General features: G+C 38.8%; 2 protein-coding genes across 9 annotated transcripts in view; one reads left to right on the top strand and one right to left on the bottom strand.

The window, feature by feature from the left end:
* The window catches only part of LOC126872393 (uncharacterized), a 116649-nt gene continuing 92727 nt past the window's right edge, over positions 1 to 23922 (top strand). Inside the window, exons 1-2 of one of the 2 annotated variants that reach the window (XM_050632297.1) lie at positions 1 to 501; positions 6438 to 7388. In XM_050632297.1, the coding sequence (XP_050488254.1) occupies positions 7256 to 7388 (133 nt within the window). In that variant the 5' untranslated portion in view covers positions 1 to 501; positions 6438 to 7255. The remainder of the gene's footprint in view (positions 502 to 6437; positions 7389 to 23922) is intronic. The other variant, XM_050632298.1, reaches the window with a different exon arrangement.
* LOC126872395 (basement membrane-specific heparan sulfate proteoglycan core protein-like) overlaps positions 10163 to 23922 on the bottom strand; it is a 291064-nt gene continuing 277304 nt past the window's right edge. For all 7 annotated transcript variants that reach the window (XR_007691963.1, XR_007691964.1, XR_007691965.1 and 4 more), the window contains one exon: positions 10163 to 10330. The gene's annotated coding sequence lies outside the window, so the exon portion shown is untranslated. The remainder of the gene's footprint in view (positions 10331 to 23922) is intronic.

The raw sequence follows: 23922 nt of genomic DNA, 5'->3' as shown, positions 1-23922 counted from the left end.
GCTAGTGTGGCTGACGCACGCACACCGCGCGTACGAGCGCCGCTTTGTCACGCGTGCGGTTTCTCCGCTCTGTCTGCGTGTGCTCGTGCTCGTCTCTCGTCTCTCACCTAAGTTTATTGTTAGAGGGGCCGGCTAGCTACGAACGCGGGGCATCAGAATTTAGTGCTTCTTACACGCCCATGCCGGTACCACGCGCCTCATACACGCTCCCTTCGATTGTTCTTCAATCGATACCATCACGAAATCCAACGTTTCACCTGAAGAACTAGCGTACCTTCTCGGATGTACAACGTGATTTTTCGATTTACAATTCGTTCCACGGCGGTGATCGTTCGGTACGCTGATTGAAGAACGCGAAGAATTTTCGTTACCAGTGTTTCTGTGTTCCTTTTATAATAGACAACGGTGCGAGTGATTCGAGGAATGCTATACAGCGACAGAAAAGTTTCCTCGTAATGTCGAAAATTCTCCTGGAATTTACGAGCATAAACAGACGCCGAGGTAAAGTCACGTGGAAGCTTTATCGGTTTTCCTTTTTCCCGTTCGCGGAAACAATACGCGATAGAACGATATCGTCGATTCACCGATTACGATGCCAGCGGCAGGACGTTTTTATTTCATTTCTCTGTTCACTTTGACCGCAAAAGAAAAAAAAGAAAAAAGAAAGAAAGAAAGAAAGAATCGCGGTAGCCGTCAGATATCGCGGGAAGAGAGGCCGGTGGTTTCGTTTCTGTCGGATGACGAGACTGCTTTCCATGGGACGATGGACGAGGCACGGGAGGGCGAATGAAAAACGCGAAATTAGGATTCCGAGGACACCGAGAGTGGCTCGAACACGAAAAACCAATTGCACGAGTACTCAAGTGCTGACCGGGGACACGGTACAGAGGGGTGACGACCCGGTGTGCTGACGGGCGAGATAGGGGATGTGAGTTAGGGGGAAAATTGGCGGTATGGATAGGTGTAGCTGAAGCAACGCGGTGCAACGGTGGTTCTTTGTGCAAACACGCCGGCGTCGAAATGCATTCGCTGGAAAAACAGTCAGGTCGAAATAAAAAATTGCCATTCGCGAATAAAAGTGAAATTTACACGGTTGGACGGACAGCGAGGCCACCCCTTGCGCGCCCCTTCCATTTTTCCGTCTGGGAAATAGAATGACGCCAAGTGCAGCAACTTTCAATGGTATTTCGTTTCCGTTCGCACAATTTTACCGCGCTTTCCATGTGCTTCGACCGACCGGCATTCTATAGAAAAGGAAAATAAAAGAAAGAGGAAAATAAATTGAACTATTCTTTTATTTTTATCATTTGACGTCGCGCCAACCGCTCGTTTGAATTTTATTAAAAGTGTGCAACATAAGAGGCAGAAATCACACTTTGTTATAATCTTATTATTTTTTATTTATTATTGATTCATTGACCATTAAATTGTACTTACATTGAACTTTTCTTTGTAATATACATTTCCTGCAGTGTAGGATAATGTTCTTTTTTTCTTCACAATATACAGATTCCTCAGTACCGTACACGTTTTAGCGTGTTTTCTCCAGATTCTAACTTGATCGTGTCTTGATAGCGAGCGTACATCTTTTTTCCTAAGCTCTTTCTTAAATGACAATCAAATTGTGGAACATTTTTATTCGAATTTGCGACCTACTGTCTTTTTTCGCTTCTTCTTCGAGTCTGTATTTCCTCAGATATCTCGTAGAATACACGGCAGGTGGTAAAATTATATCGAATACCAAAACTAAACAGTTAAAAACTATGTTTCAATAACATTTATTAGAACATACCATTCATCTCGGGTCATCTCAGGAGAACGATTGGATGAGCAGACTTGAAGGATTATTCTGTATTTTTTCGTGTTCTCTTAAGGGTTCTCTGATTCCAGGAAGCACAGTTTCCCTCCCGTATAAATTATACGAACCACAAATCGAGGGAAACTCTTTTTCATTCTTGCTCGCTCGGTTTCGCTCGTTTCACAACGTTTTGATGCTACCCTTGCCTTCTTTCCGCTCGCTAATACATCCTGGTCGCGTCACCATCCAAGCTCTTCGTTCTCACTCTCTTTCATCTCCAAAGCCCTAATTAACTTTGGTAATTATGTGTACGCCCGGACAGAAAGAAGGGTTTTGCACTCGCTCCGTTACTCGAAAGACGCGACACACGGAAGGAGTAAAGAGGAGGCTTTGGAAGAAGCGAGAGGGCTAATGCAAAACGATGCACGCGCGAACCGCCAGTGGAACGGAGCTCCTACCGTCAACCAGAACTCACTATAAATAGCGACCGAAAGGAGATTTCGTGAGATTTGACAGCTCCTGACGAACAGTCGTTCGAATGGATATGCCGTTCCGCGAAAACGACGGTTCACTCGACCCTCGACGCTTTTTTTTCCGTTGAACCACGTTTATTCTGATTTCAGAAGGGCCCTTGCTTGGTGTCTGTTTGCCAGTCGATCGTATATCTGCACGCTGAAATTTGAATCGTTTCGTTTTTTTTTTTTTTAATGGTACCAGTTTTTAAAGTCTTGTTTAGTTTGTTAGTGAAGTTGTTTTAGCTGATAAAGTTTCATATAAGTTTAGTTGGTTGGAAATTATTTGAATTTAAATTATCTGGCGAACAGATTTTTAAAATTCTTTTGATTTTTAAGATGAGCAGATCGTTGTTTCTTTCACTTTTCATTCTATTATTTATTTCGTTTGTCAAGTTGAGGAATAACATCGCAGAAAATTCAATGGAATATATTAAATCAGACGAAATAACAAGTTCACATTGATAAAATGGTTTCGAGTTGAATGTATACGAATTGATTAATTCAAAAAAAACTCAACAGACACTCTGCAAGTTGACTATCGTGTTCCTTAACTTTTGTCAATTTTTGCCGAATTTATGCCAAGACATTAGTTTCCAATTCGAATTTTTTCTCTCTATCCCAGGGGTAAGAAACTAGCCAGCGCAGCGTACAAGCCTTTGCATTTTAATTTGGTCATTCTTGAAAATTTCGTTACTCCCAGCGTGGTCGTAGTTCGCGCGTTCATACGTCTACGCGAGAATACGCGCAGACGACATCCAGGATGCAAGTTCCGCACACTACCGCGCGATTTACGTGTTTCCGAGCTTTATGTTCCACAGTGCACACCTGTGCGACGCGTAATTTCCATCCTCCTTTTTGTCTTCGGATATCTTCAACTACCGGTTCGTCGGTTTTAAACGCGATCTTCCAGAGACGTAGATCTATGCGAATTTTTCTTCCTGAATTGCATTAACCATGCCGAGAAATTCGCCTGCTATCTCTTAAAAGTTTCGTTCTAACATAGTTGGTGCTGTATTAGGTTTATAAAAAATTGTACAGTGATGTACAATAAGACGTCATTGTTGGAAAACACAGTTCGATGTACAGCGGCAACAAAGAGTATTTCCACAACAATAAAGTACGTTTATTACAGCATTTACATACCAATTTCACTCAGCGTTAATTAATTTGCAAATACAAAAATTTCACACTATGAAAATAAAATGCAGAAACTGATAAAAAGATACTTCATTGAAAAATATCTGCAAACATTTGTGATATAATATACATTTGTAATATAACGTATGTGCAAACATATTTTGTAGCCACTGTACATATCCAACTATATTTCTATTCTCAGAAAACAAATACTGGAGAGCGAAGGGTTGCTGAAGTTCTACGTCCAAGGTCTTATTTTACTGTGTCTTCTTATAATTTTTTAAAGGAATTAAATAATACAGAAAATGTCAGTAGATACAGTCCCTTATTGGGGTGTCCAATTTGTGGCACCTCTTGGCACGGCGCGACGCGACTTAACAAGGCTATTAATTAATAATACCTTGCAGGGATAATTTACGACTGAATGTCTCGCATCAGCATCGTCATTGTTCTTAGTAGCGACCCTCCCCGTCGGTTTCATGGCGCGCTTCAAAAATTGATCCACCGATGTCCCCAGACGGTGTCGAGATCCAACTAGCTATAAGTAATTTTCCTGACGACGTTCTAAAATAAATATAAGACACACGATAAGCCACAGGGAGGCATCACATTCTTTGATGCAGTAAATCAAATTTTATCGCAGAGTACATCGTACTTTTTCGCCGGAACATTTTAAATCAATGATGATTTATCGGATACCAGAGCATGGCTACATGTACTTGATGAACGACAAATGACTGTATTTATAGCAACTTGATGGAAAAATTGCGCCATCGTGGCGTGTTACAGAGCTTTCCACTTCCCACCCAATTTTCAGGGCAATTTTTACTATTCGACGTGTTCTACTTAAAATCACGAGTTTCCGCCTCGTGAAACGTCGTTTAATTCTTTTTACGACTGAACGTTCGCGTAATAAACAACGCGATAAATTATATTTACCAGTAACGATTAAAGTGCCCTTTTCGTTCCACTCTCCCTTCCATAAACGGATCAATGATCAAAAAAATAATTTTCATTGTCTTTTTCATCCATTAAAAACCGAGTAAATATAATGAAACAACCAGTATACGTAAATATTCAGTAAACGTATCATTGCTGAAAAATGTAAATAAACTTATTATTTTGATTAAATTAAAAAAATGTACTGAAAAAAAGTATTTTATATAAATCAGAGACTCAAGGAGAAATTCACGATTAAAAAAGAAAATAATATATCTCTCCTACCTGAAGCACTTAAATTTCATTAAACTTCGTACAATTATAGAAAGATGAAGAAATAATGGCAATGTATCCCCGTAATCTCGAAGGTAAAAAAAGAAAAATCAGTTTCAATACTGCAAACCGAACAAAAATTAGAAACAGAAGAAGTTATAATCCATTCCTTAATAAATGAATGATTTTCTGTCGAAAGAAGGAAAAAGAAATCACATCAAACGGATAACAGAACCAAAAAAGCAAAGGAAAACGTTCGATCATTAAGATTTATCACACGGTCTCTCTTTTTCTGCTTTCATCCCCTAGTAGTCACGCACAAAATCGTAGCGTGTCTTGCCGTACCCTCGTGCAATCGTGCTGCACGTGCAATTTAATGTTCCTCGCCCCGAAGAAACGTTCTATTCTCCGGCGAATAACTCTACCTCGTCCTCACGACGTGACAAGTCGTCGTCGCCCCATGACCGTGTTCGTGCCACCAACACGAGGGGGAAAGGACCGACTGCCGTCCGCCGACAGTCTGAAGAATTAATTAAGACGATGTAATTACCTACTTGGATTCGCTTTAGCTCGAATCCGGACGAGTTGATCCGCCGGTAAACTGTGTTTTCACGGCGTACCCTGCCACTTAACGTGACGGCAATAAATGCATAAGGATCCCGACGATCGGATTAATTTATGGATATCGAGGAAATGGGTTACGCCGTTTCCCAAGGCGATAATGGTACTCCAAGCAGGTTTATCTTGATGTCTCAAAGGCCAGGTCGACTTGGTTCCGCTCTGTTGACGAGACGAAACTCTCCTTCGGTTATTCTCGTTGCCTGATCACTTTTAAAGGGGTTGTAAGTTCACACATACACGTAGGTTTATCCATAACAAATTGGGGATGAAACTTTGTATCGTTGGCTCGTTGAATTGTAGGCGAGAGTCTCAAGATTAGATTCTTCTATTTGTTTTTTTTTTTTTGAGAAAATTTACATTATAATCGAATGTTTTTGTCGAAGAAGAGAGAACACGGAACGATTTCTACATATGTTTAGAATATTGGTTTTTCATTGGTGGATTATGTTTTAGGGGGGTGAGTAATGGTCGCACGTGGAAAGTAGTCATTTGCGTTTCTGATAAATCAGAGATAGAAATCTAGTCGTTAGTTTGTTGAGTTGTTGAGAGAAAGAGATTTATTGGATTCTTGAATTTTCCTATCGTTTGAAGTTGCTTCACAGTTAAGTGCTTTTATTGGAAACTGAAGATACAGACAAAGTGTTTTAGCTCTTTTACATTCAGAATGTGCGTGTAACAGTTACTTTTGTTTGTGACAAGTTGGGGACGTAAAATTGTACTCGTTATATCGTTCGATAGCAGTGAGTAAAATTTTAGACCGAATTATTTTATCTTTTATTTGAGGACTATTTTATAGTCGTATATTTTTATTCGATACAATAAGGACGAAGTGTTTCAATTTTTCTATACTTAGAAAATTAATATGAATGATTCGTGTCAGCAAATCTCCGTGGCACTATTACATCAAACTCTGTCCCCGGATTATTCTTGCGGTATTATCATTCAATTTTCGCTACAGACGTTTAGATTCAATTAACCTTACGCTATTCGCCGCGTATTAAACTCAAACAGCTCGTATTTTATATTCAAACATCCTGCTGCTGTGTGTCGTTTTTACAACCACCAAGAATCTAAGAATAAAAAATTCTCTCGCCCAGTATTTCAACGAAAAACGTGGTGTCCCATTAATTTCGCCGATGATTTTCATTTTCCAGAAGCTGCAATCTAATCGAAAGTCTCGTACCGAGCCTCTATCTCGTCGAGATACCGTGGTAACAGGCAGCACTACGCCAGACACGTTATTAAGAGATAAAAATGCAGTTAAAAACTATCACTTTGGTAGAAGCCACGCGTCGTTCTTGTAAAGGAGTCTCGAAGGAAGCTTCTGGATTCTCGGGCAAGCTATATTCAGGAACTTTTAGTCTCGGAGCACATCCTTAGGTAAATGAGCTCTTATCTCGAGTTTTGCACGGAGCCATCGCAAAAACGTCACGTGCCAAGCGTACACTCATACTTTCTCATACTCTCTCGCACATGCAGATACACAAATCCATCGGATCTGCTTCGAGATTTTATCTGTTATTCTCGTTCATCTTCTTCACAACGACAAGCGAACAAACTTTTTTTTGGCTTTCATAAATAAAGAAAAAGGTAAATAGCGTCTCTTCGTGCGACAAAGCTCGGCCGTGTACAATCTATATATAGTGTACTACATATAGTGTTCGTGCAAAGTGTTCGTTCGAGCATCAAGTGTCCACGATGTGAGGGTGCACCAAGAAAACGAGTCACTTCGCGCGTGTACGTGTGTTCGAGGCAGTACACGGTGGAATGTTAGTGGCGGAAAGTTGGTCCGTTTTCAGTTGGTTGCGAAATCCCTCGTCACGCGACAACAGGGAAGGAAGACGAGAAGGAAGAAAGGAAGGAAGGAAGTCGACGCTGGTGGAGGAGGCATTATTAAATCGGCCGGCCCGTAATCCGGTCGTGTTGCTCGCGTTTACGTGGCCGAGGCGAAAACTATGCGGCACGAGGCACGATGAAGGGGCCAAGAATCGGTGGCCTACCGAGCGGGAAAAAGCTGGACTTCTGCCAGGAGCCGCGTCACACTTGGACAGTGTTGCTGGTGTATTTGGGCATCTGCGCCTTGCTGCCTGTCACGATTCTCTCCGGTTGGTATTCGATCGTCACCTTACTCTCTTTTTCGCTTCGTTACCCGACCCTTTTCCTATCTTTCTCTTTATCATATTCTCATCGAGAAGCTGTTTCTTTTCAATGAAAGACAAAAAAGAAAATTAAAAAAATAAAAAGAAGGCAGCAGCGAGAGAGAGCGAGAGAGAGAGAGAGAGAGAGAGAGAGAGAGAGAAACTGTACACCGTTTCGGAATTCGCGTTCGCGGTCGATATCTTGTCGATACATTGGTGGCTGGTTGAAATTTCACTCGCTACTCCGACAGTTACGAGCTAAAGAGAGCTTCGTATTTGATAAAAAAAACCTCTTAAAATCGTTTGAAATAATTGGCCGGCTAACGTGATCGTGATCCCGATTCTGAATCATACGCGTTTCAGCTTCATGATTTTTGATATTTCTCTGAGTGAATTATTATGTTATACGAAATTTGATACACGTTTTTATCAGCCTCATTGGTTTTATTAGTATCAACGTTTTCATACCTCTATGTCATTGAAGTTTAAAATGAATATTATTTGATATCTTTCCATTTCACTCCACTATTTTACTCCATTGAACTCTGTCTATCCTTTTTTCTTTCATATTCACCTTTTTTTTCAAATGGACGTATAAATTAATAGTAATGTAACAGAAAGAGGAATGTATTCGAAGAATGGTAGCAACGTCGCGTTTTCTGCTCGAAGAGAAGGAAGAAAAACGAAAAGAAGAATGGAGCGGCGAGATGCGAATTGTCGACACGGAAATAGTGGAAAGTTCCCAGCGTTCGTTCCACGATATGAACTCTGACAATCCCACCTGAGAAATGAACCGCATAAATCACGATACGTTTATCAAGCGTTCGCGTCGTCTCAATTTTGCCAAACTTTCCCCGCAAATCTCCTCTGCGCCGTCTAGGCGTCGCCATCTCCATCTTTTTAAGAATTCTTTTAAGTCTGAGCATCTTTTCAGTGACGAGTCAATTTTAGAACGACAAAAATGTTTTTTTTTCTTTTTTACCATCGCGATGACAGTATCTGTTTACGTAACAATAACAAAGGGAAGAAAATATTCGGCCAATAATTGTGTTTTGAGAATAATCGAGCTATTCTCGTGTTAAATATATCTTTCACGTATGAAAATATTTCTACGATACGAATTTAAATCACGGACGAACGTCTATTAATTCTGAAATCTTCAGATTAGTCGAGTTACTAGAGCTTAAACGAATTGAACTTATTTCCAAGCGAATGCACGAGCTCTCTAACAGTTTCTAAACATACTATTATTTATTAATCGTGCCAATTAAAGAATAAGAGTGAAGAAGATGATAGGTCAAATCTTTTAGTATCAAAATTATTTTTTCATTTAATTTTGGAGCTAACGTGTATTTCTATACGCTTCAAAACTTGAAAAATATTGTTCGTAATAATAGTAAAATATGCAAGATATTAAAATATTTCTTGTTTTAATAATTATACCATGGCATCTATAAGAATTTATCAACTTACCAAATATTTTTAAAAGACTGATATTTTTTAACTTAAGAGACTATTTTTATCCTGAAATGTGGTGTCACATTAAAATCCTCCTGTTTAATCGTGGAGTAACATTAAAGTCAGAAGATCGACGTAAATCACGTTATCTTGTTTTTCTTCTGTGATGAAATTGCAAGGCTGTTAAGCGAAGAAGATAGTCACCAAATTGCAAGTGACCTCATGCTCCGTAAATTTAGATCGACGATATTCAAATGACAGGTGGAACGTCGTTTCCATATTTTTCTGTCGGGATCGATTTTGTCACCAGGCGACGGCAATCCGCGTCGCAATCATCGAAATTTCATTCTCCGTCAATTAACTACGTTTCACGTTCCAATCTAACGCCCGATAATTAATGTAGAGAATTTTAATCGACGTTGTGCCCGATCCGTTCAATTCGATTGAACGCGAACGCGTTAACGAGCTCTACACACGACCGTCCGAAAACTGGTCGCCCCTTCGACCAATGGGAACCGTTTGCCGATCAATCGAAAATTTTCTCCTTGCTCCGCTGATCCGTTTTCTAACTGTAGAACAATGCAGCAGGCCTTTCTTCTAAAAATAGATACCAATCCAGTTACCAGAATTATTCCACGCGCGATACTGAAATTAATTGGAATTAAATTTCAATAGCGAAATGTTTGATAGCTCACGTTTAGAAGAGTTCAGTTTGATAATTGAAAAAGTTTATTTTAGAGATGAACATACTAGCAGAATTTGACAGTTTTCACTCGACTATTTTTTTTAAATGGAAAAACAATATGATGAATTGTAGTTTCACGTTTGAAAATTAAGTCTGGAAATTCAAATTGCTCTATTTCCAGACTGTAGAACGACTGATTTTAGTTTTCCACTTGAAAATGAAAAAATATACATTTATAAATTCACACGAAAATTCCAAAGTTTGGGAATTTAAATTGAACCATTACCAAACTGTAAAACAATACGATGGATGGTTTCTTTAAAAATAGCTTTAGCCTTGAATGTATCTGTATGCTCAATAAATTTTGTCGAGGTGTTTAAATCGACCGCGATTATTGAGACCCAACGTTTTGCCAAGCAAAGGGAAAACGAATGAAACGAATGCGAGAATTTAAACGCGTTGCCCCTGGCGCAAATGGCAAGTCGTATTAACAATTACCTCGTAATTGTCTACACAAACCGCGGACCGAGGATTTGTAAGGCAAAATTAAATTTCTGCTGCTATATTCTATTACGTGGACGTCATTCTGTTACCCCACCTTTGACTGTCGCGTGATTCTTCGTCATTGTGCCTCTCCCGCTGCATTGTTACAATTTTGATAATTTCGTCATGCGGTCGACTGTGAAATTGAATGTTTGCTTAAAAACTCCATTGTCTCGAACTGTCTCGCCTTCGCTTGCACGGAATTCTTTCGCCTGCTATTATTCTTTCTGCAACAAATTATTATCAATGAGAAATATTTTTCTTGGCCCTGGTAACTCTGATAAGAAAACTAGTATATTTTTCCTGTTTCTTAAATTTTTCGATATATAATAAATCTTCTTATAGATAGCAAATTAAACACTGAGAATTGATTTTGGCGAACAATGTACAGTGAAATCGTAGTTTGTGAAATTATTTAACGACTTCAGAGTGGAATTAAATTGATGTTTTATTAAAGACTTTGATTTCTCCAAAATAAATCGTTTTTCTTGTTGGATAAGAAAACTTGAGAAAGAATCAGGAACGAATTCAATTCAATTTAATTTAATTTTGAAGAATAATAAAAGATCGCCTTAATGCTCAAAAGTTTGATCATTCCCAATGATTTTTATTTCACCTCGAGTGAAATTTTTGTCCCTTCGTTGGAAAAATGTTTAAGGAATATGAGTGACGTGTATCGTGGATAAATATATTTTCGAAATAGAATCGCCTGCGTGTCCGTCTACGTTTCCATGTTTTTTTCGAGGAAACACCCTCTTTATGACACGCACGTGTTGCCATAAACGTCCGCCCAGGCTCGCGACCGCAGCGTAGCCAATTCCAAATGTGCCGGGCTGCATAAGTACTTCCGTTAAATCTGTGTCAGAGAAAACACGCCCGACGATTTCTTCTTATCCCCCTTCCTTTCGTTCGTTTCTCGCGTTCTACACGTTCGAGCGATCCAACTAGAACGGTGCTTTGTATCGTCGAGCATAATTAAAAGATAAAATCGAATGAAATCGTTCGCAGAATGAGACCAGCAATCGTACCAGTAGGTTTTAATTAAACCAGAACTTTGGCTGACCGAAAACTGTCTTTTGCTTTCTCCTTCTTTTTCTCTTTAATCCTCGGTCGTTCGATCCAGTTGAACTAGAAACAGATAAGACTTTGAGAAAAAGATAACATTTCTATTTTGGCGAAAGTAAGAGTTTCTTTCTTAAATTAAAGTCTGGTGTAATTCGATGATTCCGAGAGGTTTATTGAGAAACTTAGGTATCTAAAGTAGAAACTAATATGTATTGCTTTATGATTTTATAGCTTCGGCTGTATAATTTTTCATATACTTATGAGTTTGTATAATGAAATGGAATTTCATCCATGAGTGCTACAAGTATCTAATCTTAAATATTTTATATGTTATCTTATCTTAAATATCTTACTTTATTATATATATAAATTATTATACGTGCATTACGTTCACTTTTGCATAAACTTGCCAGGAATGAAGAAACCTTTACAGTCTACAAGTGACGCAATGTCCAGCTGTTCTTGTTGAGGATTGTGGATCTTAATTGCCGAAATAAAAGTAAAGGAACACTAAGATTACACTTGGAATTCTTATCAAAATAGTTTTAGATTTATTTAATATACGATTTGCAGGATCTTCGTCGATATACATTTGCACGCGTCTCAGCACTCTCTTTGTCTCGCCATCTTCCATATCACACCTCCAATGGAACTGTTGCATTCATCTGTTTTTCGAGACGCTGTGCACACACATACTTCCATACAATCATATTCACATACGTGTGTCACTACTACGCGGCTAATCTAATCTAGCACACAAAATTATACATATCTCAATAGTTCTATATAATTTGTATTTAATAATCCTTAATCTGCGAACCAAAGTTGGAGTTTAAAGCGAACTTCGTCACAAGAATACAAGCTAGCATTAGTGAATAAGGATTACAGTTTGTGTCACGAGTGTGACTCGATGTTATAAGTGAAGCGATTAAGAAAGACGTAGTTTTACAAAATATTTTGCGTTAGTTGACGGTTCTAGCGGATAGTAAGTAGTATTTACCCGCACGAAACGGACACAGCATGAGATATTAGTTGCTTTTTCGAATGAAGTAACACATTCGAGCCGATCTGCGAACCAAACATCTGGCTTCAGTAGCATAAACAGTTGCGTCTGAGCCTGGTTTCGTCGTTTTCAAGCGAGAACACTGAGCTAAAGCAGCGCTCCGGAATGGTTGCGTAAATAATCATACGATTGTGGGTCTTTTGAGGCGAGATTTCTTTAATTATCAAATCAACACGTTTCTGCAAAGACCTAGTTTGTTCTGAATACGGTTTCTAGTTTAAAAATTCGCATCGATTTCGACAAAGAGCGGCGGGGACAAAGAGGTGAAAAAGGAGGAAGGTTATTTTAATTTGCCTTGAAATAACAGTTCCGTTTAAAAACACGGTTTCACTTAGAATCGCGGACATAAGCGATGGGAAAAAATGTAAATTAATAAATTTAAAAGTTAAATAATTCCTGCGGCAGGTTCGGCGCTGCTCGGCGGAGGAACAGGACACCCCGTGGGGGTTGCTTGAAATTCAGAAAAACCGAGTTGTCTCCCCTAACAGCGACACAACTATTTATACGTAAATAATGTAACAGCGCGCGTCGAAAACGTTAGCCAGCTCTTATCCGTGTCAGTTTAGGGAAATTAGTTCGGTGAAAAGTTCCTTGGCCGTTACATATTTAATTTTTTCGTGGTTGTTTGCGAAAACTTCGCCGTAGTAATAAATTTAATACATAACCCCCGGAGTACCAAACCGCATACGAGAATTTTAACAACCGAGTTTCATCGACTATCCTATGTTTTAGTAATATCCCTTTAGCTTTGCCACTCTTCCTTCCAGCTAAATTTCTTATTTCGTTTCAATATTATACGAAGAGCCAAGAAGGAAATTTTTATTTGCTTGTGTACATAAACGTTTCGCAGAATGTCAGTAATATCATGTTACTGCGAGTAGGAAAGCAATTAACGTTGCTGACTGGTCTGACCTCGAGGTCTCCAACCCTCGAACCTGTCCGCTCTTAATCGTACTCACGCATACTTTGCGTTGTTTGCATTCGCAAAACGCTTTCTCACTTTTCTCTCTTCTTTCTTTTTATTTTCCATTTTTTGTCTTTTCTTCTTTCTTTCTTGACGTGCAGAATGTCAAGCTCGTGATCGTAGTGCAAATTAATCTGACAAACAAATAATTCGACGTTGCTTAATTATTGTGTTTACCCCTTGTCGCGACACGGGTGTTCGTTCGCCGAATGAACATTTGAAGGATAATTTCGAATCGTCGTACATTTTTTCATTTTTCGTCATATGTTCATTTGCGTGTCTGCAGCCATTATGAGGCTCTTACAGACACGGCTCTCATGGGCGCGGGATCGAGATACGCTCGATCAGCGTGTTCTTCCAGAATCGTCTTTAGAGAAACTACCAATCGCAAGCTACAGAGTGCAAAAGCTGCGAAAGCCACGCTTGGTTTGAGCTGAACCTTAGTATGGTCGCACAGCGCGGCATTTGAACGAGGATTCGGGGCAAAAATCAAAATTCGCTCATCACGTTCGTTGGTTTGCAATGCAACGTTCACAGATCAGATTCACAGATCAGATTCGCACGTTCGCATGTTCGCTACGTCCGTAGTTTCGCGGGCCACGTTTACACGTTCACAGGGCACGTTCGCACGCAACGTTCAAACGTTCGCAACAATAATTATTTCTATGTTTATCCGTTGTATGTCGCATTCTGCATACGTTTTGGACTTACACAGTTTAGGTAATTAGACGTAACGAGGTAACCGTTGAAAAATCAATGCTGCAATGTGTTGTTTGAGGAGGAACTGGTATCAAATGCATCGATGTATATAGTGAGTTTCAAGCGAATTTATTTCGCTGAAGAGGATTTTATAACGAATTTGCAAATCTGTACGAGTGCACAGAATAATATATTTTGACGTTTAAGCATACAGAATGGCTCATGAAAGTTTTTGAACTACTACCATAGAAAACTTTTAATGTTTATATTATGCGTGTTATATGAAACATTTTAAATGCCATTAGCATTCTAATGAAACACGATTGTTATAATTACGTTCGTGAAACCAATCTGAAAGTGCATATAGAAATTACATTTAGTAAAATATTAGTATACAGCATTAATAGCCATTTAAATATGTAATAAGATTAAAGATGGTCCCACTGGATATCGAAGCTTATTAATATAATGGATAATTGTAGTTTCGATGCACAATTTTCGAATTGGTTTCAAATTTTACTAATATAATCATAATAGTCATTTCTCATTATATTGCTAATGAAATTTCAAAATGTTTCGTATAATATAATGTATTCATAAAATGTATCTACAAATGTAACTGTGTTGGTGTTTAATATCGTCCATAGTTTCTTCGAATAAAAAATTTGATCACTTTTCCTCTGAACCCCTAAATGTAACCTACATTATAAGAATAACACAGAAATATCTAACTTTCCACGCAGGTATCATAAAAACAAAGCTAACAAGGGCCGTAGAGAAGCAGATGAAACATTCAGAAACCTAAAATTGATTCCATCTCCCACGCAACAGTTGGAGTCCTTATATTTCAAACTCTCAGGCATCCCAAAGCGAATCTGACGCTTGTATACGAAATGTAACATTCTAGATTCAAACTTAAGTGCCGGCTTTACTACATGTGCTCTGAGGCAAACAAAAAAGGAGATCCGTCGCTTGTTCGATCACGTCGTGGTGAAATAAACGCGGCGAATAAACCTCTTCTTTGGGACAACGAGATACTCCAGCCGATAAATCTCAAGGATAGAGCTCTTTCCCCAAAAGATACATTTTCACCCTCGATCCCCGAGGGAAGAGAGAAAAGACAATGACCCAAAAAGGGTGGTGTCAAACGGTGAGAAGAAACCGCAGAGAAGGACAGGTCTTCCGGAAACTCATCTAGCCAGCCAGACAGCTCGAAGAAAGTCCTGGTTATCCAGGAAGAGAAGAGAGAACCGAGCCTGAGAGGAGTGACCCAGGCGCCAGCCAGTTACTTACGCTTAGGACAATTTACCTTAATTAATTAACCGGCGTTGCGACGGCTCGCTAATTTATGCTCATAGAATGATTCACTGCTCTTTCTCGTCTCTTTCCTTATGGCTTCTATCTCTTATGTATGCTTTTCCTTTTCTTTCGCTTCTCTTACGGTCCGCGTTTCACGAAACGGAGAGAAACGAAATTTTCGGTGCGCAAGATCTCCGGAGACAGATAGGCGAGCCGCTCTAATTAGAAGTCGTCCGGAACGTTTCGGATTGCACTGGAGAATCCGGGTGACCGGCCGCGCCCCATTTCGCAATCTTCTCCGCGGCGCGAGTGTTTAAACGACTCGGCTCGATTGTCTCGGTATAAAATACATCGGGGAAAGAGGAGGAAGGTGGAAGAGAAAGAAAGAGAGAGTGAGATAGGAGGAGGGTAAGAATGGTCGTTACGGAAAGGGGAGAGTTTACTTGTTGCTCGTTTCGATGCGTGTTAATTTCCGCCGCGTTTTCGCGCGGTATCCAATCATCTAGACGCCGAGTTCCTCTTGTGAAATTGAAGACAATCGGCATGGTTTATTGGAATCTACTATTCTATTGGAATCTACTATTATGGAATGAAACTAACGCATCGAAGGAGAAAGCCATTTTGATTTTCGCTTGGAATCACCTCGAAATGATGAGATTTTGCTAACAATTTCGTTAAAGACTTCGTTTCTCAGAGTTTGGATTTATTAAAAATTTCCTTTTACTTTCACGCGAAATCAAAGACTTGTAACTTTTTTTTTTTTTTACTAAAAATTCACTTTGGTTTTGGCTGCAAATTATCTCGAAATATGTGATTTTAAATATTTGTAATTTTGAAAACTTCGCTTTAATTTGAAACTATCTTGAAATGTATAATGATGAGATTTTAAAATTCCTTTTAAAAATGTCGTTGCAAAGTTATAAATTCGGTGATTTCAAGCCAAACTTTTAATAGTTTGCTCGTCTCCAGTTGTGGAAATGGGATCCTCTGGTCATTAAAAGGTACGGCAATGCCGCAACAACATCACGATAAATGGACAATTGACACGACAACTTCAACTTTTAATTGGATTACTTGTTACAAAATGTATAAACTTCTTTCTTCTAAAATAGATTTTCTTCTAAACTAAAATCTACGGTATATTCGATGGATAAGATAATCTCTGTAATTCGCCATTAAATTCTTCCAATGAACGAACTGAAAATATGCTTACAATTTATGAAATTTATTTCTACGAAGAAATATGATATTGTAATCTCTTAAGTTCAAAGATTCGAAAAAATACGAATAATTTGGATAAGGAAAATTCTGCAACAGCGAGAATTCAAAGAAAACAGAGGAAGGAAATAGAGTTAATATTTCTCGCGTGTCTGAGATTTACACGTGGAATTAAGCCGTTGCAAACGAAACTTCATCCGTTCCATTGTTATTTTATCTCGATGCAATCTGTCAGCGGATTGATTCAATCCAGCAAAAGGGAACCAGACACGACCACGAATTTCTCTAACAGAGTTTCATTAACGAAGTCATGTAGCCGCGATGCGTTCGCATCGGTACACGTGTAACTGCAAACGTGAAACTATCCTATCCACCACACGCGCGATATTAAAATCACCTGGCCGTGACGTATTCGTATTAAATTCTTGTACCGCAATCCGTCTTCGTGGTTTGTTTGGTCGTTCCGCTTTGAGTTTCGTGTTCATCTCCCTTCACAATTTCATCAGTGAAATCTTTGAATCGATATTCACGATCCTCTCCTTTTAATTACTAGATATCGTCACATAACAGAAAACTCGCATCTAAGCCGTGACTTTTCGTGGAAACTTCATTTGTAATGTTTGCAAATATTTACTTATTTCTTTTTAAAGTAATTATTTTGGTCGTTAAGCTCTTGATCGTGTCTATTCCTTTTCACAATTTTATCAATGTAATCTTTGAATCTACGTTTTTTTGCTTTCGTTAAATAGGAAATTTATACCTGTGAAAAATTGTGATTTTTCATGGAAAATTCATTTATATTCTATTTGTAAACATTTACCCTCCTACTTTCTAATGATTATTACAAGACTTGCTGAAACTGACAGTCGAAGCCTGTTGTTTAAGACGATTTAAAGGATTGAAATTTTCGGCGAAGTAATTTCAGAGAAGCGTTTCTGCTCTCAGTTTCCTCCTTCGAGGCGAATGTACAACCAGGATTTCTCGTTCAGGTAGTTAGAAACCGTTCGACAGAGTTTCAAGTGCCAACGAAACTTGAGCGGAGTTCCCGTTTTCCGGCCCGTTATGGTTTCGCGGATTTACACAACCCCTAAACGTCGATTCCCAGCCAATTTCGGTCGAGCTTTCCAAACCGAAAGATCCACAACGATCCGTTGATTTTTTTACAACCGTTCTAAGCAAGACACGCCTTCTTGCCGCCCAACTCACCAAATTTTTCTCACGTTAACGACCCTCAAGATAAATGGCTCTTTTTCCACAGTCGTGTAAGAGAGGGAGGAAGGAAAAGAAGGAAAACGTGAAAAAAAAAAAAAATGAGCAGTACAACGGTATACATTCGTTAAAATCGATTCATTATATAGATTATCAGCCTTTTAACAAGGGACGATAAAAACACACGACACGAGAGTGTTGCTTGCCGCAGCTACAGTTTCTCGAAATTAAAAGGGCGAGAAAAAAAGTGGCAGGTTGACCAGAGAGTAGAGTAAAGCCGTCGGGACTTATGATTAATATTGCACGGAAAATTTCACTTAACGATCGTTCTTAATGGCAGGATAATTAAAATAGCCGAGAAATCCCCATAACGATGCTTGGTAATTAATAATTCTGTAAAGACGGGGCGTTTAAAAACTCAATAAATGACATTATTTACAACGAATACGCGTCCGCTGAGAAATGAAGTTACAATACCGTGGCTACGGTGTAATATTAATGTGCCACTAGAAGAAATATTATAAGGGTACGTGCAGAGAAAAACTACCCCTTCATCCAGTGATTTTATACCGCTGTATAATAACTTGGTTTTAACACGGTTGTTTGTTCAGTGGCTCGATCGATAATATGTAATATTTTAGATCGCATTTCCACCGGAGAAATTGTAAACACGCTGCAAGTCGCGATGACAAAGTATTATTTAGTCGGGATTTCGTCGTCGCGCTTTCATTTGCATACTTAATTTATTTATTCGCGACAGATAAAAATATGTATACAACGTGTATAGCAACGTGTGATTTATGTTATTATTCATTATTATCCAAATACTTGCTTCTAATATGATATATTTTAATTACAAAATTATGGAAAAATCCAACTATAATGATTATTATGTTTATAATTATCATAACATGCCAGAATATTTTCAAAAGATTATGAAAGATTAAATTGATCTTTGTGACCCAACACGTAATAATACAACTGGTATTCTTAATCGTGAAAGCTTATAAAAATATTGTAGAAATATTTCATTTCACCAGCTCTTTACTGCTACTTCTAATTAATTTATCATTAAATTGTACACTTTTTTCAAATTCAAGTACCAAAGATACTTACGGCATTTATGAACAGTCGTGTTGTGCCTGATAAATACGAATCATAGAATGATATAATTTTCGTTATCGCGGGAAAAAAATATTTTTAGCTTAGCCAGGAAATATTCTATCCGGCAGATGAAGCATAGCCACGGTTCGCCTTCATTTTCGAGTTCGATCAATTCTTTCTACACGTGTCCCGGCCACGGATTACGCGAGTAAAGCGGAACACGTATGCCTATCTGCCGCGTTATCGACTTTCACGATCGTTCGCGCAATTAAAACGAATTCTCGCGGCCGTAATAACGATCCGTGGCGTTCCACCGATACGCGGAATTCCACCATGTCCTCCACGCAAAGTGCCTGGGAAAATTGCATCGCGATAGGTTGGACCAACCGTATTGTGGGATTATATAGAAAATTCGTCCACATCCTCGTGAAATCTCGCAACGTTTATTTTTCTAAGGATAAATTTACTGAGTTCAGAAAAAGATATTTATTTTTTGGAGATTTTGATCATTCTGTACCTGGAAGAATTTTATACTATGAAGAAAAATTATTCAGAACACGTATACAAACGTGCATATCATATCTCTCAAAATGTTACTGAAGAGGATCAAGCCATATGATGCTTATGGGAACAAGTTGACAATTGAAATGTAATATTTATTCATTTGTTAAAAATAGTTAGAAAATTATAGATTCGATGGAGTAATGACGGAATAATTGCAATTATTAATTATTGATACGGTTGGTTTCGTAATATCGCACTTTTGTATTAATACAATATGGTGACTTAGATCAATTATTATTAATGATTCTAGGAAAACGAGGATTCCTTTTGTCTATTTCAATTAGCGATAGGAAGTGACGCAAACATGATACGTCGTTGAAATAAATTTCTTTAAATCCTTGTCGATATTTACGTTATAAAAATTTGTGATTTCCTGCTTCAGAATTTTCATAACGGTACGAAACATTGATATTATATATTTATAAAGTATTTAAAAATATTGTTTATCTTCTAGTATGTTTGCGTGATGTGCGTAATGAATTTTTCTCCATCTATTATAAATAATTCTGAATACAAACAGGTAACGCATATACGTCCAATAAAATACTCCTCTATTGAAATATGGAACGTGATTATTTTGACGATTCAATGGGATATTCAATCCTGCGTAAAGTCGCGGGTAAATGTTACCGAACAAAATAAAATAAATATCAAATATCTCGTCTCTTTTTATTTAATTCCGTTGATTTAATTTCGTTTGGATTAATATCAATGGCCAAGACACATTTCACGGGCTGACCGGTTAATCCCTCATAACATCCCCCTTCAGCCGTTTGTTCCGCCCTTCAAACAGGCGCCGTGCTAGCGCCATAGAATCATCCGACAAACAGGAGCGACGAAATTATGGTACGATATTCGACACATCCGGTAATCCAGCCGCATTGCACAACATCCGAGCAAATCGAATTCGGGTCAGGTACGTCAGGCGCGTTGGTGTCGATCTAATGTCGTTGATGATCCGTCTATAAATGTGCCGATTTTACCATGAAAATCACATTCACCATTACGTCACAGCTACACCTGTAGCCAGGTATTCTCGTTATCATCGTTAACGAATTAATCTGCAGAAGAATCCAATTAATTTCAATATGAAATTGGAGATATTTCATTCGTGATTTTCGACGAATTGATTTTCTTTGGAATCTCAATTATTTATTTTTCCGACTGCTTTATCCGTTATTATTTTCGAAAGTGCGACGATGCGCAGGTTCGATAACTTTAATATCTCTTCAATAAGTACTGGGATAAAACACACCAATTTAGTATTGCATTAATAAACCAATTTTTCATAAAACAAGCGACATGCCCTATTCATTTGTACAGAGTTTTGCATTAATCTCGATATGATATTGGAATTATTCTATCACGATTTTTGATAAATTGATTTTGATACGTAAAAACGTACTTCGAAATTCTGTAGATAAGAGTTTTGTTAACTCACGTGTAGAATTTTCGTGACATTAATAGGTCGTTATTGTTTAGAATTACATTAATAAAATATTAAATTTCCGAAAAATTGAACTACGTGTATTACTATTATTTCTTACTGACTAATTTCAATACGAAAATCCAAATATATTTTCTCACGGATTGATCTCTTTGGAATGTCACATATTTTAGAAAGCAATTGGAAAGTTTTCAAACACTCGTGAACAAGAATGGAGCAAAAATGTTAAATCGATTAGACGAACCAACAGCTCGTAGGGGGAGGTGTCCGGCGTGTAACGAAAGGGCTGGGGGTTTGCAAACGTCACGAGCTGTACCAGAGGCTGTGGACTGTTAATTCGACTCTGACGCCGTGATTTAGAGTCGTCCCGCGTGTACACACAATGTGTGTGTTGTGTGTGCGCGTGGGTGGATGTTCCAACGTATAGTAGACATGCGTGGCTGCGCCTTATGTATTCTGGGATGCCGCGAACAAACGAATGTTTTCCTGTTTATGCTGCTGGCAGTCAGATTGGCCCGATGAACCATTGCCGTCATCGACTACCACTGACACTTTTTACACACATTTTACTTCGCTGACGACGAGCGAATTAACGACGATTCCAGCATACAAATACCATCGTCTCATTCCAAGATGAAACGGTCGATTGCTTCTTCTTCATTCCCCTTAGGTCGATTTACCTCGTGGAATCTGATTCATTGCAGTTTCCGAAATGCAAAGATTAACGCAATGGCGCGTGCAAGTGCACGGCTGTTACCTATTTTCAACGTTCCTCTGAATCGTTGGAGCCGAGAAGAATGTACGAACTGCCATTATCTAAAATTAGTCGCCGATACGTTCTTAGAGAATTGCATCTGGCGAGAACGAGGGCGTGATTCCGGCCACGCAATTTTTTTTTTCCCTCCCAGCTTTCTTATTTATCTCCATTCTTCCATCTTTTTTCCCCCGCGATCTGTCGTTCTTCTCTCACTCCCTTCGGTGACCCGTTCTTATTGCATTTCCTTTCGCCTTTCTTCCTCCCCTCGTTTCTTCCTTCCGTTAGACTAGTACACAGAATCCTTGGCTTTCTTATCGTCCATGAACCTCCTTACTACGAACCACTTTCCACGTATCCACCAGTGTCCTTTTCCTGTCCTTCCTCCTTTCCCTGTCCTTTCTCCTTCTATCCCTGCGACCCATCTTTATTTTCGTTCTTTCGCAATTTCGCCTCGATACGCTCGTGCTGACGGTCCAATGGGTTTCCGGAAAGCATTTGCTACGGTTTCTTCTTCCATCTTACGACTGGTACAGGATACGGTGAGTCGAGCGTGCACGTTAACCTCTCCCTCCCATTCCACTTCCAGCCTTTTTGTTCTACTTTTATGCATTCGCCGCACCCGGGCTATCCTGGCAACCAGTATAAAAGTGAAAAATGACCGGGCGACAGACAGCATTTTCGGTTTCTCGGTTCCCCGCCGTGCTGTTTTGCCCGTGTCGCCGCCTTCGTGTCACATTCACGGACCCGTGGAATATCCGTGGCCCGCTGCTCACCGATATTTATACGCTCAAACGATCCCGCTTCTAATGCCCGTTCGATCGGGACAGCTTCTTCCTGCCTCCACGTTGCTGCCCCGGATCCATTTTCTCGCTCGTTTAAAGCCGGTGCTCAAAGAGCCAGCAGTTAGTTCGATCTTCGTCGATGCAGCTTAAAGAGTTTCATCGGCTCGCGATAAAACATACGCCTTGCGAGCGTGCCGTGAATTTGTTCATTTAAAAGTTTCGCTGAGGTAGGGTAAAGTTGTTCGGCCGCTTTATCAACCTGTTAACTGGTGCACCTTTCGATTACAGCTGCTTCTCCGCTGTTTTCATCCTGACTATCTTTTAAGAGGATTTGCATTTATAATCAGGATTATGGGTTCGTCGATAAATTAATATTAAGTAAATATTTATCCGTTGTAAGTAGACATTTTTTTCTTCTTTTATGGATTTAGGTTTATTTTTCGATGAATAAAGAAAATTACATAATTTAAGAAATACGTAGATAATAAGCGAATTTACCTGCTTTGTTTAAACAACGAGTAAATTCATGTTCAGACGGCGGATGTTTATACATTTATGGAAATTTAAAGATATTACAATATGCTCCGAATGCGTATAATATACAAAAGCACACAAAATATCTAAATTATAGTACACGCTATAATCTCTACCAAGCGAAATAAATCTCTAATTAGATAGAATTATATTCGTAAAGATAATAATTTATATGCACATCTATAATGTATTCGTTGCATCGTAATTTATTAATCTCTTCAGAAAATATCTCAGAATCAAACATCTTCCACGAATATTTATCATATTTCCTGCAGTTGAATAATAAAATATAGTGCTCCTGAAAGTATTTTCATTTTACTCACTACACTTTAATTTCTGAATTTCGTCGACAAATAGAAGTAACCGCAATATAATTTTCTCTTAACCAAGTATCTTTCATATTTATTTATTTTACATATTTCCTCGCGTCGAATGGTAGAAGATAACGAAAACTCATCCGCGCCGGTTTTCTTTCCTCTGCCTCTCCGGGTTTTCAGAATAATACATTAGATAAGGAGCCGCGCAATGATTAAATTACTCGAACAACAGGCATCGTAATGGAATAATACCCACGGTAATTGCATTGTGCAACTAATTGGAGGGACGAGCTTCGCACTTTGGCCAGGACGGTATTATCCTTGCACGAACCGTTTCCTTTTAGAACATTCCCTCGTACGTTTCATACATCCACGTGCACATCCACACAGCCAGAAATAAATTATTTGGTATGCGCCTACGTCATATGGCTTTCACGAGCAACTTGCACTTGGCGCCGTGCATGCATCCTTCTCTTTCATTCTCCGTGTAGCTTTTTTTTTTATTCTCTTCTTCGTTTTGCCACTTCCGCTTTCTGGGCTTCAGAAACTAATCTCACAAAGGTTTACAAATAAACGACCAACTCGACGTTTGCTCTTTTTCCTTTGGGCACTCTCTATCTCTCTCTGTGTGTTCACGGTGATTAATTTTACATATCGCACTGTGTCTGTTTGGCTAATCCTTCGTCGCTCACGAAAAATAAACGCGATGTTTGACTAGTGTTAAATAGTAGAATAGAGTACACGGAACTTTTCGAAAAACTATTTTATTCTTCCTGTTTGTGCAGCAATTTTT

The sequence above is a fragment of the Bombus huntii genome, chromosome 13 (genome assembly GCF_024542735.1).
Source record: "Bombus huntii isolate Logan2020A chromosome 13, iyBomHunt1.1, whole genome shotgun sequence".
Taxonomy (NCBI): Eukaryota; Metazoa; Arthropoda; class Insecta; order Hymenoptera; family Apidae; genus Bombus; species Bombus huntii.
This window is presented reverse-complemented; position numbering and strand designations above follow the sequence as displayed.